Raw genomic sequence first — 15,775 nt, forward strand, 5'->3', positions numbered from 1 at the left:
TTGTTGATTTCTGTGTCATTTGGTCTCCTGCGGAGAGTTGTCTCATTGGCAATCATACCACATCTTCATATCGTTTATATATATCAGATTTTTATCAGTTTAGCAAAAAAGCACATCAAACAATGAAAATAGTTATTTGCTGTCATTTTTATTTAAAATATCCTATTATTTCCCTTCTTGTTATTAAACCCCTTCGGAAATCAAATGGTGTTCCCTAAGTGAGGGTATCATGCGTCAGGCGTCAAATGGACATTTTCGGCTACCGTTAGCGTCAAATTGGTTAACATTTTACCGTGATTCGTCAACATATCCTTATCGTGATTCGTCAGAGGTCTCAAATAATTATCGTTACCGTTATTTTTGGGGAAAAATTAACGTGATTCGTCAAAATCTGTCGATTTTTTTATCGTCTTGAAGAAAGTCTTCATTTTATCGTCATGCACCAAAAATTACCGTTAACGTCATTTGGCAAGATTTTTTACCGTTATTCGTCATGAAGGTACCCCCATTACCACCCTCCTAAGTGCGTTTTTTGAGTTTCTGATAGCATTTTAAAACTCCCGCCAAAATTGTTTTCGGAGTTCTTCTGTGAAAGAGGTACACATAGTCAAACAAAAATGTCAAGTTCATTTCTTCATTTGAGGACTCTGTTGTTGTCTTATAAGATGATTATATGAATATTTCTTTACAATTTTAATTGAAAGTATTGTTCAAAGAGGTAACTTGCACATATGTATAACTAAAATCTTGAGATAAGAAATTACTGTTAATTTTATGAAGTGTCTGCAACACGTACAACGGTACATAAAATCAGCTGCTGATTTGATTGTTTTGTCCACACACACATGCAATTGTATGACTTCTCAAAGCTATATGAAATAAAGCATACACATTATCTTAACAGTAAAAAGATGTATTAAAAAAGCTCTCCAGTTAGACCGTATTCAAATATATAACATAACTCTTTAACATGGCTGATGGAGTTAAAATTATCTGCATTTCGTTTTTGTTATTCTCAGTAGACAGTACACCAAAATGTATCTGAGTTAATTTTTATCATATGAATGAATTACACCTGTTGACCCGAGGTCAATCAGTAAACAATGTCATCGAACAATCAGTTCTTACTGTGACATATTAACATAAGCATTGTGACTATCAAATGTTGCTGAAGAAGTGTTGTTTTGATATTATTAAAAGTAAGTTGGTGATATTCTAAGATTTCCTAGATTTATTTTCAAATAATGTGATTTTATTTATAAGTAATTCTTGATCGTAAATATAATTGCATGATTAATGAATTATGTGTTTTTACATTTGTTCATGCATAGATATAATAGCCATAGATAAAGTACTGAACCCACATCAAAAGCAGATGATATTTGCCGAAATTTTATCACCCTCTTATTATATACATGTCACGCTTGGTGTTAATTAGCCTTCATTGGCAATTGCCGTCTATCGATATCTAATAAATTGTGAATCGGGAGAGTAATATGTCATTCTTCGGACAAGTTCGGTAGTTATCGTTATCTTCCGGTACATCATTTTTTTTGGAATGTTTATATTACGTGCTTAAAATACAAGTCAAGGTGATAGATGTATAATTACATTGTTCTTATAAGTCCTGAATATTCATCAAATATTTTCCACCAAACGTTGTGAAATCAACGATCATATAATAAATCACAGTAATAGAAAATACACAACTAGTTTCATACCAAACCAAAGAAGTTATAAAAATAAAGTACACAAAAAGTACGTTGACAACTAAACGGGCAGACTTACGGAGGGTTATATAGCCGTATTTATAGTACGAATAACACCGCTAACACAATTCTAAGAAGGATATATATTGTTTACTTCAAAAATGAAATCGACAATCAGATTAAACCATCCGCTATTTAATTGCAAAACAAGCAACAACAAAAATGTAAGCGGAAAAGTAATATATATATAAAAGAAAAAAAATCAGAGACATGATAATTGTGCTATTTCCCAATTATTTAATGTATTCAGTATGTCTACCACTTACGTTTTCTTCACCAAACGGCGTTTTAAAATTTATAATGTATTCATTTATTTTTCTCTTTATTTTTCAAAAACTTCGTGTTACCGTTACGACAGAAAGTTTCAACACTTTTTTTGTGTTCTATATAATAATTTCGTTTTTCTGGTCTAAAATGTGATTATACTGTTTTGAATCTCGATAAAAAAGAATTGTCTTTAACTCGCCATAGAAAAATTCGACCAGGTTCGACCTCTTAACCACGTATACCATCAGTAGTTGATATGTCTCCTCTTGTCAATCATACAGGTCTTATTTCCCGAGTGCAACCGATGCAAGTGCTATGGCAATTTAATTTTACGTGCCTGTTAAGTCCATTTTCCATAATTTCTCTATTTTATTATTTCAACAACAGCATAACCTTTTTATTTGTTGACCGATTTTCTCCAAATAAATTACAATCCGAACAATTTTTACAACCAGACGCTTTTCATTGCTACCGCCTCACGGCATATTTTTACTTGAGACAGGTAACGCATATTAATTATCAGCTGATAGGACACGTGCCCGATAATTTAAATATAATTATGATAAGAAATTAGTCTATTGGGAGGATGTCGGCAGATATCATCTACATCACAGGCCACTTCGCGCCGTGCCGTGCGTTTGATATTTCAAAGGAAACTACATGGGGCTCAGTGTGATATATTCTGAGTACTTTATCTATGGCTATTATATCTATGGTTCATGTCTGTTCCTAGACACAATTATACTGTACAATGCATGTAAGGGGTTTCATTATGTTCATATTGACTGGTACATTCCTATTTGAAGGTGGTACTTTTCTATATATTCAATGAACATCTTATATAAAAATTTCTGAATTCAGGCGGTACTTATCAATAGCATAGGAGGGTAAAAGTACCGTGTACCGCCTCCTAATGAATGGCTTGGACTCACTGAATTATAATATTTATAATAAAAATTCTTGGCTGAAATGACTTTACCGAGTATGGTTTAATTGGTTTTAACATCCTTAAACATGGCCAAAATGTTTTGCATTGCAAATCAGCACCTTGTTTTTTCTCAATACCAGTCAGGGATATAACTCTATAGGGTTATTAGAGAAAATATCTTGCATGTGTTATTACAGATACTTTCATGAGTTGTCTACTCTTTATTCCTTAAATTTTCTAAATCTGTAGTGTTACACATGTTTGTTATTTGTTGAATAAATCATAAATATTTTCATTTTTAGTGGGCACATGGGAATTCTTGAAAGCTTTGCACAGAAACTAAATACATAGCATTGATAATTAATTTTCGAATTAATACATTTTTCATCAACAATGGTAAATCAATGAGACAAGGCTTTTAAGGGATAAACTTAGCTGTAATAACAAGGCTTAGTTATTAAAGGCATGTAACTTATTATATGAGACACTTGGGAATTACTGGGAAGCTTGTGCAGAACCTCGTTACATGCTCTGATCAGTATTTCTTACAATAAATTAAAATACATTGTGATTAAGCATGATGTATGTCTGAGCAAAGGCTTTGAAGTGATGTAGAGAAGCTGTAATAACACCCTTTAGTTACATGTATTACAGGCATATTTTTTCTGTAATAACATAGGTGTACTAAGCATGATTGGCAAACTATGAAGAGTTATATCTTTCTATAGTTTAGCATGTTTAGTATACATAAAGACAATAATAATATCAATAGAACTTGTATACATTTTAACAAAACAAAGGATGTATAGTGCCCCATTTAAAACATGTAACATACATATCTGATCACCGTTCTTTGATTTTTTAGTCCACAATAACAAATGTATGTTATTTTTCTCTAATAACCCTATAGAGTTATATCCCTGACTGTATTATGTACAAATGTATACAGTTGCTTAATCATGTCAGGGATGATTCTAGGCGTTTTCAAATGGGTCCCTTGAACATCAAATTGGGAATTTTTATCAGAATTGGGAATTTTTTATGCATAAAATTTAAGACGGAAATGTATATTAAGTTTCCCCTGTACACTGTCATGACTGTTTTAAGAAGTTGTAACATTTTGAATAATTCTGGATGGGCTATGGTATATATGATTCTCAGAGATATGATTACCAGACCGCTTGATAGTTATTGGATTGAGACCAGGAAAGTTGTAATACATGAATATCATTGCACATGATGCACTATCATCTTAGCTATGGTAACCTAGGCCTATTACAAAAACATATATATCAGCTAACATAAACCACTGAAAAAAATCGACCATTGGGTATTTTTTCAACAGGCATGACAGGTCATCTTTATAAATTACCTTGATTCAAATTGATTTAAAATTGAACTGGCCAATTGTCGAATTCAGAAAAGCAATTACAAAAGTTTTTATACTTAATTGATAAGATATTTAAAGCCATTGAACCAGTGAACTTAAAAATTATTTGGATCATTTTCATAACTTTTGAAACAGTTCCATAATGACATCGTATTTCATGAATGGTCTATCATCAACATTATTTTCAAAAACACTCAAACTTTTGTCTTTTAAAATAATTTCTTTTACAAAACAACTTTTCATCAAATTATATAACCCGCTCTGCTGGGCGATCTGCTTTTGCGAGATCGGTGCCCATTACAATTTAGTCATCAATGTTATATAAAAATTTGACTTTTCTCTCTGCCGAGGTCTGCTTTGACACCCATTTTGACAAACCTGCATGGCGATCTGCTTTTACCAGATCAAATACTCCCATAAGATTTTAATCAATTGAATCCGACTGCTAAAATTGTTTACCACATGTTGACATAATTAAATCGTTGTTAACAAAATGCGATCATAGTCAGCATTCTTATCCGGATTTTAAAACATTTTGACGACGAACTATGAAAAATTATGGTTGCCTAAATCGGAGACGGAAACTTTTCCGGAAATATCGATTTTTATTTTATTTTCTTGAATTGGGAATTTATATTTACAAATATTTTTTTTGGACCGCTGGCCGAATTTAGGGCTGCTAAGCGGCCCTAAACTATATAGTGGAATCATCCCTGCATGTGAATGAATTGGTCACTTAAAAAGACCTCATAAACCTTTCTGTTCGCACAAGACATGGTATATGTTTGGCTAAAAACTTGTATGTAATTCACAATGCCAAATTTGTCCCTTAGCCTATTTGTTTATGATTTGTCTGCCCTCTTAATAATTTTGTAAACAGAATATTAAATGAATCAACAAATGAAATTACCAGCCAGCATCGTCTGACTAAAATTCATGTTGCATTCATTATAAACATGATAAAAGTAAGAAGATGTGGTAATATTTTTTTGATGACAATTTCCAATTCACACCATGTGACATGTTATTTTTTTATTATAAAAATTTAGAAGTTTTCTACGTCAAAGCTTGTTGGACATGGGGGGATATAGCTTCCATAATAGTAACTTTTCCTCAACTGCTCCAGTGAGGGATATTTTTCCAGTGTTAATTTTTTTTTTATTTTGAATCCACAGTTTACACTGTTTTATATTTGAACTTTGTCATGTTTGTTGAAATGAGGTCTTTCATGAAAATGGCAGCAACTATTCCAAAAGATGAAAAGGCTTTTTAACTTCAAAATAATTATTAATAAGCATGATAAAAATTGTTTCCTATTTGGGGAGTAAATGTGTCTAACCTGTCCAACCCATAAAAAACTGTTTTCATGATAAACAATTGTCAATGGACATATTTTGTTAAACCTCTTAGATATGTCTATTGACAATCTGCTTAGTAATACCATTCCTGAGCACCTGAGATCACCCCAGTTTTTGGTGGGGTTCATGTTGCTCAGTCTCCAGTTTTCTATGTTGTGTTTTGTGTGCTGTTGTTTGTCTGTTTCTTTTTTTTTGGCAATGGCGTTGTCGGTTTGTTTTTCGACTTAGTGATCATGAGTTTAGATGTCCCTTTGGTATCTTTTGCCTCTCTTCTAATACTGGTGAGAAAATATTGTTGATAATTATTTTTATTACATTTCAGATTCAGGATGACTTAATGGACGTCCTATCAGACAATTAAGAGAACAACTATATAAATCATGTAACCTGTATATTGTTTCACGTGTAATTTTATTTGAAATAAAGGAAGATACATAGCATCATATTTGGAGACCATCTAGACAAGACAACTTGAAGCAAGACTTTCTAAAAAGGGGTCCATCAAGGAATGGACCAAATTCATGACTCTGTAGCATGGTATCAGAAAAAGGTATATAATAAATAAAAAAAGATGTAGTTTGATTGCCAATGAGACAACTCTCCACCAGAGACTAAATGACATAGCAGTTAACAACTATAGGGACTTCAAAAATGAGCAAAACCCATACCATAGAGTAAGCTATAAAAAGCCCCTAAATGACAAATGTAAAACAATTCAAGCATAAAAACTAACAGCCTGATTTATGTTCAAAACAATAAACAAAAAAACCTGACATGTTCAGATAGATGAAGACTTTCTAAAAAAGGGGTCCATCAAGGAATGGACCAAATTCATGACTCTGTAGCATGGTATCAGAAAAAGGTATATAATATAAAAAAAAGAAGATGTGGTTTGATTGCCAATGAGACAACTCTCAACCACAGACTAAATGACATAGAAGTTAACTAAACAACTATAGGTCACCATACGTCCTTCAACAATGAGCGAAACCCATACGACATAGTAATCTGTAAAAAGACCTGAAATGACAAATGTAAAACAATTCAAGTGTAAAAACTTACCACCTGAGTTATGTTCAAAAAAAAAAAACAAAAGACTTGACATGTTCAGATCAATATATTATTCATTGTTATTTGTGGATGTGGTTCAAATGCATGTATTATTCCAGCCTTATTTTTGATACATTGCAGTGATTCAGCTATACACAGGTCACATGACATTTCCCTACCTATATCTCATGTATCTCTCTAAATGCTTGGAAGGAATTTGAAAATTTATTTAACTGCTTCAAGTTTGTCCTGATTTTTTTTTTAATTGAAATTGACCCAAAACTCCTAAAGTCCAACTGAATCACTGAAATGATCAGCCATGTAGTAAGATTTGTTCTGATTCAATAACTTCATGAATTTTAAACCTCATTATGCAAAATGACAATCAAAGATGCATTAATAACCAAACTTAAAGAAAGCATATTGTAGGAAATTGCTAAAAAAAGAAAAACTACAATATTCTAATCATTGCTAACAGTATTCTGTTAAGCTTACAATAGGTAATGAAAGATTTGTTATACATGCTATTAAAAAAAGACACCCTGTCTCAAAGCACTCATACGAGTTACGTGCATGATACTGCAATGTTCAATGTTGACAAATTTACTTCTTACGATTTCTTTGCACATTAGGACCATACAACAAAACTACACCTGGTGAGATAAATTGTTTTCATGTATCACTTTTGATTTATTTAGGAACTTGTATTATTAACTTTGAACCACAATTTATAAGGAAAAAGAAAAGTAGTACTAAAAACAATAAGTTGAAAGAAAACTTATTGAGGGTATCGGTGAAGTGTTTGACATACAATCTTCTACTTATTCTCTTATTTTCTAAGTAGATTAGCACTAGAGAGGCCCTTGCAACTGTTTTCATTCATCATCAATATCTGTACCACAGTCTGTATTTTTTTCAAAATTGTAAGGATAAGTTTGGTAAAATAAGAATAACAAGTTGTTGATTTGAATGTGCAAAGAAAATACAACTTTAACGGTTTAAAACTTTGTATTTGCAGTGTTCTCCCCAGGGCCTTTTAGCATCATGGTAATGTGATGCTATATTTTTAGAAACAAGATGGAATTTCAAATTTCCCTGTTTACCAGGATGCTATATGAAATATCTAGGGAGAACACTGATTTGTCGTACAGTCATACCAGATTGATAGAGAGAGGAAATGAAGCACAGGCATTTTTATCCTCAATAATACATTTTGTAGTTTAAAAAGATTGGAAATAAATGATAATTACATTGATTGAGTTTAGATATAGTACACATGTAATTGGTATATACTGTTTTCATTTTAGATTGGTCTTCATGATAAACAATTGTGGGAACAGAGTGTAGATCGTAAAGTTTTAAGGGTAAGTATAAAATATTGAATGTATTAAATACAGACAGGTTATACATATGGAGGAGAGTTTGACTCGGTGTCTCGTGTTTGGGAATTATTCTGCTTTTTAGACAAATGAAATGTTTATTGCTTAGCTAGGGAAGGTCAACTTAGTTTGGCAATACATTTGTTGCAGTGGCAAGTCATTTGCAAGTCTTAATGATTCTGTTATTCTTGGTCTTATATGTCACAGTGGCAGAGTGTGGTTTTTGTATTGACTTGATAACTAAAGTACTAGTGTTCATGATATATAGTGGTAGTGTACTCTTTCTTGTGAAAAAAACTATATTTATACCCCCGCTTTAAAAAAGTGGTGGTATACTGTTTAACCTCTGTCTGTCTGTGCGTCCATCCGTCAGTCAGTCTGTCCCATGAATATTTTTCATCGCATCTTTCACAGGAACTACATGTACATTACAAGGATTTCTGAAATTTGGTTTCAGGGTTTATATAAGTCAGCTATACCGTGTGATGCATTTTCAGATTCATCACTCAACAACTTCATGTTTACCGTCAAGTATCATGAGTATTCGGGCGGGGGTATCATCAGTGAGCAGTAGCTCACAGTTTGACTTGTTGTTGATATATCACTACAAAACACCAGGACCGTTATTTACAATTATAACGTAATATAGTGGCCAGCTCTGCATAACAAGGTAGCAGCTGTTTAATTTAAGTAAAGTAATTAGTAACGTGTCAAAATATAATTTTAGAGTCAAACTATGATCCATAACATTAAATGACAAATTTAAACATGCTTTATCTGTGAATTGTCAGTTAATTGACCAGGAGATAGATAAATTTATGCACATGTAGCTTTCATGACATGTCAGAATATAAATATAGAAATTCCCTGTTCAAACCAGTAGATTAAAAAAAGGAAATAATTTCAAATGATTTTTAAGGAGCATGCCTTTGGGTTAATTTTATTTTAAAAAAAAATCATGCAATAATGGATTCCCTTGTGAATTTTAATGCATGTACCACTAATCAGTTGCCTCATGACCTAATGACACTAGTTCAGTATACCTGTTGGAAACTTATCATTCATTCATCACATGTACATATTTAGTGAAAAGAAATAGACACAAGACAATGCAAGAAGATATTTACGTACAGTGAAGATCTGTGCTGTCTCTCTTTAACCTTAAGCTAAAATACATGACAGAAAAAAAAAACGCATTGCAATTCTATCTTTGATCTTGAAAATATTGACAAAAAGACAACAGCAACAAGAACAAATATTCCAAACTGTTTTCTTACAGTCGTCACATGATTTTTATTGTATGCGTTTTTTCTTCTCAGGGTATCAGAAATGCTCCAAGAAGATCAGTAAGAGCCAAAACTGAGTTCATAGATGTTGATTTAATTAGAGGTAATATACTGGTTGAGTACAGTTACTAATGGGAATGCATGGAAAATATAAAAAAATATAAGCATTGCTCGATCGTATCACTTATACATGTGCTCACCATTGTTAATCAAGGTCACGATCACTAAACTTTCACAAAACAAAAACAAAAAGTCAATAAACAGCCAATGTTTTTGAACAAACATCAACATGATCAAGGAATGAAATCTGTTTGTCCATTATTCGATATGGATTCCTAATAAATGTAAAAAGCGTGCGCAGAGGACTTACTTTAGTAAATACCAGTATTCATCCATTTTTTTCAATAATTTCCTCAACCATTATAATTACCAAAAACTGGTTTCATATGACTTTAAAAAGTTTATAGTTACATCAATTATTCAAATAATTTTGAGAGGGAGTAAATGAAAATAATTTGTAGAAATGGTAGAAAATATGCTATTTCGATATTAATTTTCCATCACTTCTATTTATTTGGTAATTCAGTCATTCTTTCATACGTTTCTATTTTTATCTTTATCGAACATATCATTGTTAATTTTTATGCCCCACTTACGATAGTAGAGGGGCATTATGTTTTTCGGTCTGTGCGTCCATTCGTCCGTCCATCTGTCCAGCTTATGGTTAAAGTTTTTGATGAAGTTGAAGTCCAATCAACTTGAAACTTAGTACACATGTTCCCTATGATATGATCTTTCTAATTTTAATGCCAAATTAAGAGTTTTGACCCCAATTTCACAGTCCACTGAACATAGAAAATGATAGTGCGAGTAGGGCATCCGTGTACTATGGACACATTCTTGTTATAAAGCTATTTTTCTGTTAAATATCTTTAAAGAACAGGATAAGGTAAAAGTAAAAAATTAATGTATCTCTGTAATGACTGTTACTGTTGTAATAGAAATTTATTCTTAAAATAGTAAACCTATACTAATTCCAGTGTATAAGGAGATGTCACCTAATACATGTTCACAATAAGTGATTTGCATTCTGATACATTCATATTAATACCATTGCAAGTATCAAGTGAGCACATGAAAACAAGGGAGATCCTCAAGTGTAAAAAGCACATGTTTTTTTTATTTTGGTAAAATGGAATATTGCATTACATGTAGTGAATTTGTTTCTGTCAGATGGGCTTTTTATGGAACATGGCACTTGAATGGACTATCTAACATACAGTAGTTGTCGTTTGTTGATGTGGTTCATAAGTGTTTCTCGTTTCTCGGTTTTTTATATAGATTAGACCGTTGGTTTTCCCGTTTGAATGGTTTTACACTAGTCATTTTTTGGGGCCCTTTATAGCTTGCTGTTCGGTGTGAGCCAAGGCTCCGTGTTGAAGGCTGTACCTTGACCTATAATGGTTTACTTTTATAAATTGTAACTTGGATGGAGAGTTGTCTCATTGGCACTCGTACCACATCTTCCTATATCTATATATAACACTGTTCATTTTACATTATAAATTAGCTTCAGGATGGATAAGATGCCTTTACGATAGATACATAAAATAAATTTATATTTTAGGTTCCACATTTACGAGAGCCAAGCCACAGGTATCATGGACGTACATAGCACACAAAGCTATAAGTCGTGTATTGTTCTTTCCCTTTCATTATAAATGGTAAGCAAATAAAGAATCCCCAATAAGATTATTGTATACTGCTAACCAAATTATTTTTTGCAGATACTTTTTCACCCTTAATTTATTCTTGCCAATTTTGCAGTGATTTATCTTTTGCAAGTCTTTAACTTCATTCGTATAAGAAAAGATTAAAGTTTGCCATATTCATGACAACTTATATTAAAGTTAATTTCTACGTGCCAAAGAGTATAAATCAGTTGCTAAAAGTTGATGGTTTACAGTAATTGAAAGCAAAGGTGGAGGTATGATATGGGCATTTGTTTGGCTCCTTGAATTTGAAAATCTTATTGTGTCATAAATCTGTTATTTATTATCATTTAGCATGTGGAAAAGGCAATTAATCAAGAATTGTAAAAATTCTTGATATACTGGTAAACTTCTGGCAGCTTTTCATAATAGATGTGAGCACCAACCTTAAGATATTTTTTGTTCTTTTATACTGAAAGCAATGACAACTATTGAGTTTTTTCTTCCTTTAGGTGGTTACAGCAGACATCCAAAAGGTTTTTTGCCTTCCTGTTGATCCTGTATACATTACAATTATTGACAACTGTTGTGTTTTGTCAGAATGTGGGTGCTAAGTTAGCTCAAGATGTAAGTCTTTATTCAGTTATCAATCTGATTAGAATACAGATTATGTGTCTTAAGCTCTGCTTACAAGGCCTTTCGAGATCCTCTGGTTTTGTCTGAGTAATATGCACCTTCAAAAATTGAAGGTTTAATTCCATTGGCTGATGTAATAATTACCAGAATAGAAAGTAAAATGGAGTGTTAACAGATCCTTGCATTGTTAGCAAAGCTTGGACACAGGTTCTGTATTTAATCAGATTGATTCAGTTATAATACAAGACGGATCTTCATAAGACAATAGTATGGTTTATTTCATTTAAAAAAAAATCTTATTAGACTTTTTTTTTAATTCAACTTATTATTGGTGTACAAAATGGTGTAGGCATAGTCATTTGTCATTTTATAAAAAGTCATCAGGCAGTATCATGAAAACTAGTGATTTCAGTTTTGAGTTACTTCCCTTTTTGTCTTTAGATATTTACTTTCTTCAATGAATAAACAAAATAGCTCCCAATGAAAGGGTATTATCATTATAGATAGACTGTATTCTCTAGACAGTAGTATTGACTACAACATTGATAATGCCCTCTCCTCAGGATAAAGCATTATCAATGATGCAGTTAATACTACTGTCCCTTGGGCAGTTCATATATTAGGACAATGTCCTCTTCGTAAGTAACTATTATGTGACTTAAAAAAAATACTATATATTGAATAGACAACCAGTTCCAACTTTTTTTTCCTGATACAAACAAGGGAGCTTTATGCTTTAGTATTTCAGAGTTCATCTTCATTTATTCCAGACAAACATATTAAGTTTGCATTTCTTTCCAGTTGACCAAGTATGTCTAGATCACAGCATTTGTCCGAAATTTGTTATTGTAATGCCTGCAGGTCTGGAGTCTATTTTTGGGTACATAGGTGTATTATGATTACTTACAGACCTAGTATAGGTTTCAATGTGGTTGAATGACTTTTGGTAAAATTTCAGCCCTTGGAATTAAAAAAAAAACAGTTCATAAAAATTTCTATTAAGATATTTATTTTTTTTGGTAATGCCTGCAGATCTGGCCTTGCGGTCATAAAAATTTGGTCAAGTTCACATTTTGTATGAGTTTTTTTACTTTTTTCATCAAGACTGCAGACATGGCCATTCAACACATCTAACACATCTGGTTTAAAGCAAACATCATGCATGAACATTGTGTGGCCATGCAATAAAAAAGTAATTTTTAACTACAAATTCATTTAATTGACGTTTGACATATTTTTATATTTTATCTTTTGTAGGAGCTGACATTAAGTGAAGTATTTTTCCCTATAGTATTGATGTTACTTCTTGGTTACATTCACTCAACGACAGTTGTATCCCAGTCTCATGTCTCACACAGATCTCAAAGGGATATCAAATCTATAAGGTAAAATATATCTCAATAGAATACGTCAGTTGTATCCCAGTCTCACGTCTCACAGATCTCAAAGAGATATCAAATCTCAATAGAGTACAAAGATCTCAAAGGGAAAGCAAAAATCTATAAGGTAAAATATATCTCAATAGAATACATCAGTTGTATCCCAGTCTCACTTCTCACAGGTCTCAAAGAGATATCAAATCTCAATAGAGTACAAAGATCTCAAAGGGATATCAAATCTTTAAGTAAAATATTAAATCTCAATAGATTATCTAATCAGTGAGGTAAAAGTAGGATCTAAAAGGAATATCTGATCTCAATGAAATATTTCTATAAAAATCTTGCTGTTCTTTTCTATGAGTTTGACTGTCCCTCTGGTATCTTTCGCCCCCCTTTTTCATATATTTGTGTCCTAACAATGACCCTTTATATTACCTACCCTTTGAATGAAAAAAATGTTTCTGAAAATACTTCTGTCATAAAGATTGTTTTAATGAGTATTTTTGTAGTATAATTAGATTAATACAACCAAAGAAAGAACCAAACCATTTGTATCAATATTGATACATCATGATTTACAAAATGAGAAGGTAATACCATAAATGTAATTAGCCTTTCTTTAATTTTTTTGTAGAGAATATCAGATTAGGAGGAAAAGGAATTTATCATCTTCATCACCGAATCATAGTTGTGAAAAACCATCAAGAAATTCCTCAACACTGCTACAGGATGTTGACAGAAAGTCTCCTCCTAGTGTCGATCGACGTCCAAAGAGAGTTGTGAAAAATAAGGAGTTTGTTGTGAATCCAAAGAAAAATGGTGGAATTGAGAGTAAGTCCGTTAGCTGGAGTGATGCTTATCAGGAAGAAGCATTGAGAATTGTTCCGGATGATAGAATTAAAAAACAGGAAAGTCAGGATAGTGAAATCACAACAGATGAGGAGAATAATGGTTCTCTGAAAAGAGCAGAGAGCTTTGATTCAGAAATAGACAAAAATATAAACGATTCAAAAAAGGAGATAACTAGTGATAATCTAGAAAACTTGAATCTTTCCCTTTCAGGGAAACCAGAAGAAAACAGTGGAAATTGTAAAAATGATGACAATAAAAAAGAGAAATGTCAATTAAAATTAAAACTTTCTCAAGGTGGTTTTCCACATCAAGAGAATGGTGCTACAAAACATAAACATAACAATTGCCATAGCAACACTGGTGTAGACTTGTTGACCAGTGATATGCATTTGGCAGAAAAATGTGAAAATAATATTATTGAAGGTCTGAAAATCCCAAACTTTACTGATGGGACAATTCTTAAAGTGGAAAATTTAACTGCAGAGGAAGCTGTGGAATTTATGAACCCTTCTATCGATAGTTTGAGTTCTATCACCAGCTCCAGTTCTGCTCCAGAGTCCAATACATTAGAGTATGAGGGTACCAGTGATTTAGATAACCTTGCTGTAGGAGGCAGTGGAGTAGTAGATTATAAACAAACAGACAAATTGCAAGCAAAAGACAACAAACCTGGATCCAGTTCTTATAGAAATCCAAGGGAACAGTTGAATATTATAAGACATGGAGAAAACTTAAGTGAAGACAGTGGAATTGATTTTACCAACAAAACTCTATTATTTAGGTCAGAATCTGTCCCCTTGCCTTCATTACATTCAAAACCTAAAAAGGAAGTGATGTCAGATACTGATCAGGAAAGGAATAACTCTGGGTCTGAATCTGACAAAGAAACTCAACTAAAGGCTAAAACAGCCCTTCTTCAGGGCTTGAGACGACGCAGCCATACTGTTGGAGATGAAAGCAGTGAGTCTGGACCATTTTATAGAACGAAGAGAACAATAGCTAGGAATAAGGAAAGTTTAAAGAAAGATCTCAGCTCCTCTGATGGTGAAACAAGTCAAGCTAGTCATACAAGTGGTCATAAGGTAAATTTATTAATTTTTTACAGGCTATAATGTACAATTTCTTTTTTTGATGCATTAGAATACAAATAACAGTTCTGTAATTCACTAGTTGCAGCCGTCAATTGGGATTTGACTGTCGCAAATATACGTTTTATTGACTTTGTTTAATTTATTGATGGGCACAGTGGATTAACATTAATAGATATGAGCTTGAAAGCAAGATCAAGAAACGAATAAGGAATAATTTCCCACTTCTATTTACTTGTGAGCTATGATAATTCTCCATGCTTGATAATTTGAATTTTTTGCATGTTTCCTATAGATTTTGGTTAAAAAGTGAAATATAAGGTTTTTCAGTGATGAAGAATCATAATATTTGTCCACAATCATGACAATATATTTTGCATAAATGTTGATATTTTATTTATTCTAGCTGACCAGCTCTGATTGGGAAGATAGGGTACAATCTGATGACACAACTTCCACATATTCCAGTAGTTGTGGGTCAGATGTTGAACTTGGAAATGAGGCAGGGCAAGAAACATCAACCACAGTGTTGAACTCTTCATCAGCCAATCAAACGGCAGGAGAGAACAACATACATGTAATAAATCTCCTTCAACCTGTATGTATAGCCAGCTCTATCTTTTAGGCCATAAAAGATAATTCCTAGATTTTCATTTAATTTTTGTAGGAATTTGGAAGGTA

At 32.4% G+C, this 15,775-nt stretch overlaps 1 protein-coding gene across 1 annotated transcript in view; it reads left to right on the forward strand.

The window, feature by feature from the left end:
• The first annotated feature begins 616 nt into the window (after nt 1-616).
• Nucleotides 617-15,775, forward strand: part of LOC127723468 (protein PHTF2-like) — a 43,888-nt gene continuing 28,729 nt past the window's right edge. The window contains exons 1-9 of the mRNA XM_052230120.1: nt 617-718; nt 6,035-6,262; nt 8,070-8,126; nt 9,461-9,530; nt 11,055-11,151; nt 11,652-11,766; nt 13,033-13,160; nt 13,789-15,088; nt 15,501-15,692. Of these exons, the coding sequence (XP_052086080.1) occupies nt 6,221-6,262; nt 8,070-8,126; nt 9,461-9,530; nt 11,055-11,151; nt 11,652-11,766; nt 13,033-13,160; nt 13,789-15,088; nt 15,501-15,692 (2,001 nt within the window). The 5' untranslated portion in view covers nt 617-718; nt 6,035-6,220. The remainder of the gene's footprint in view (nt 719-6,034; nt 6,263-8,069; nt 8,127-9,460; nt 9,531-11,054; nt 11,152-11,651; nt 11,767-13,032; nt 13,161-13,788; nt 15,089-15,500; nt 15,693-15,775) is intronic.

The sequence above is a fragment of the Mytilus californianus genome, unplaced genomic scaffold, assembly GCF_021869535.1.
Source record: "Mytilus californianus isolate M0D057914Y unplaced genomic scaffold, xbMytCali1.0.p SCAF_13, whole genome shotgun sequence".
NCBI lineage: Eukaryota > Metazoa > Mollusca > Bivalvia > Mytilida > Mytilidae > Mytilus > Mytilus californianus.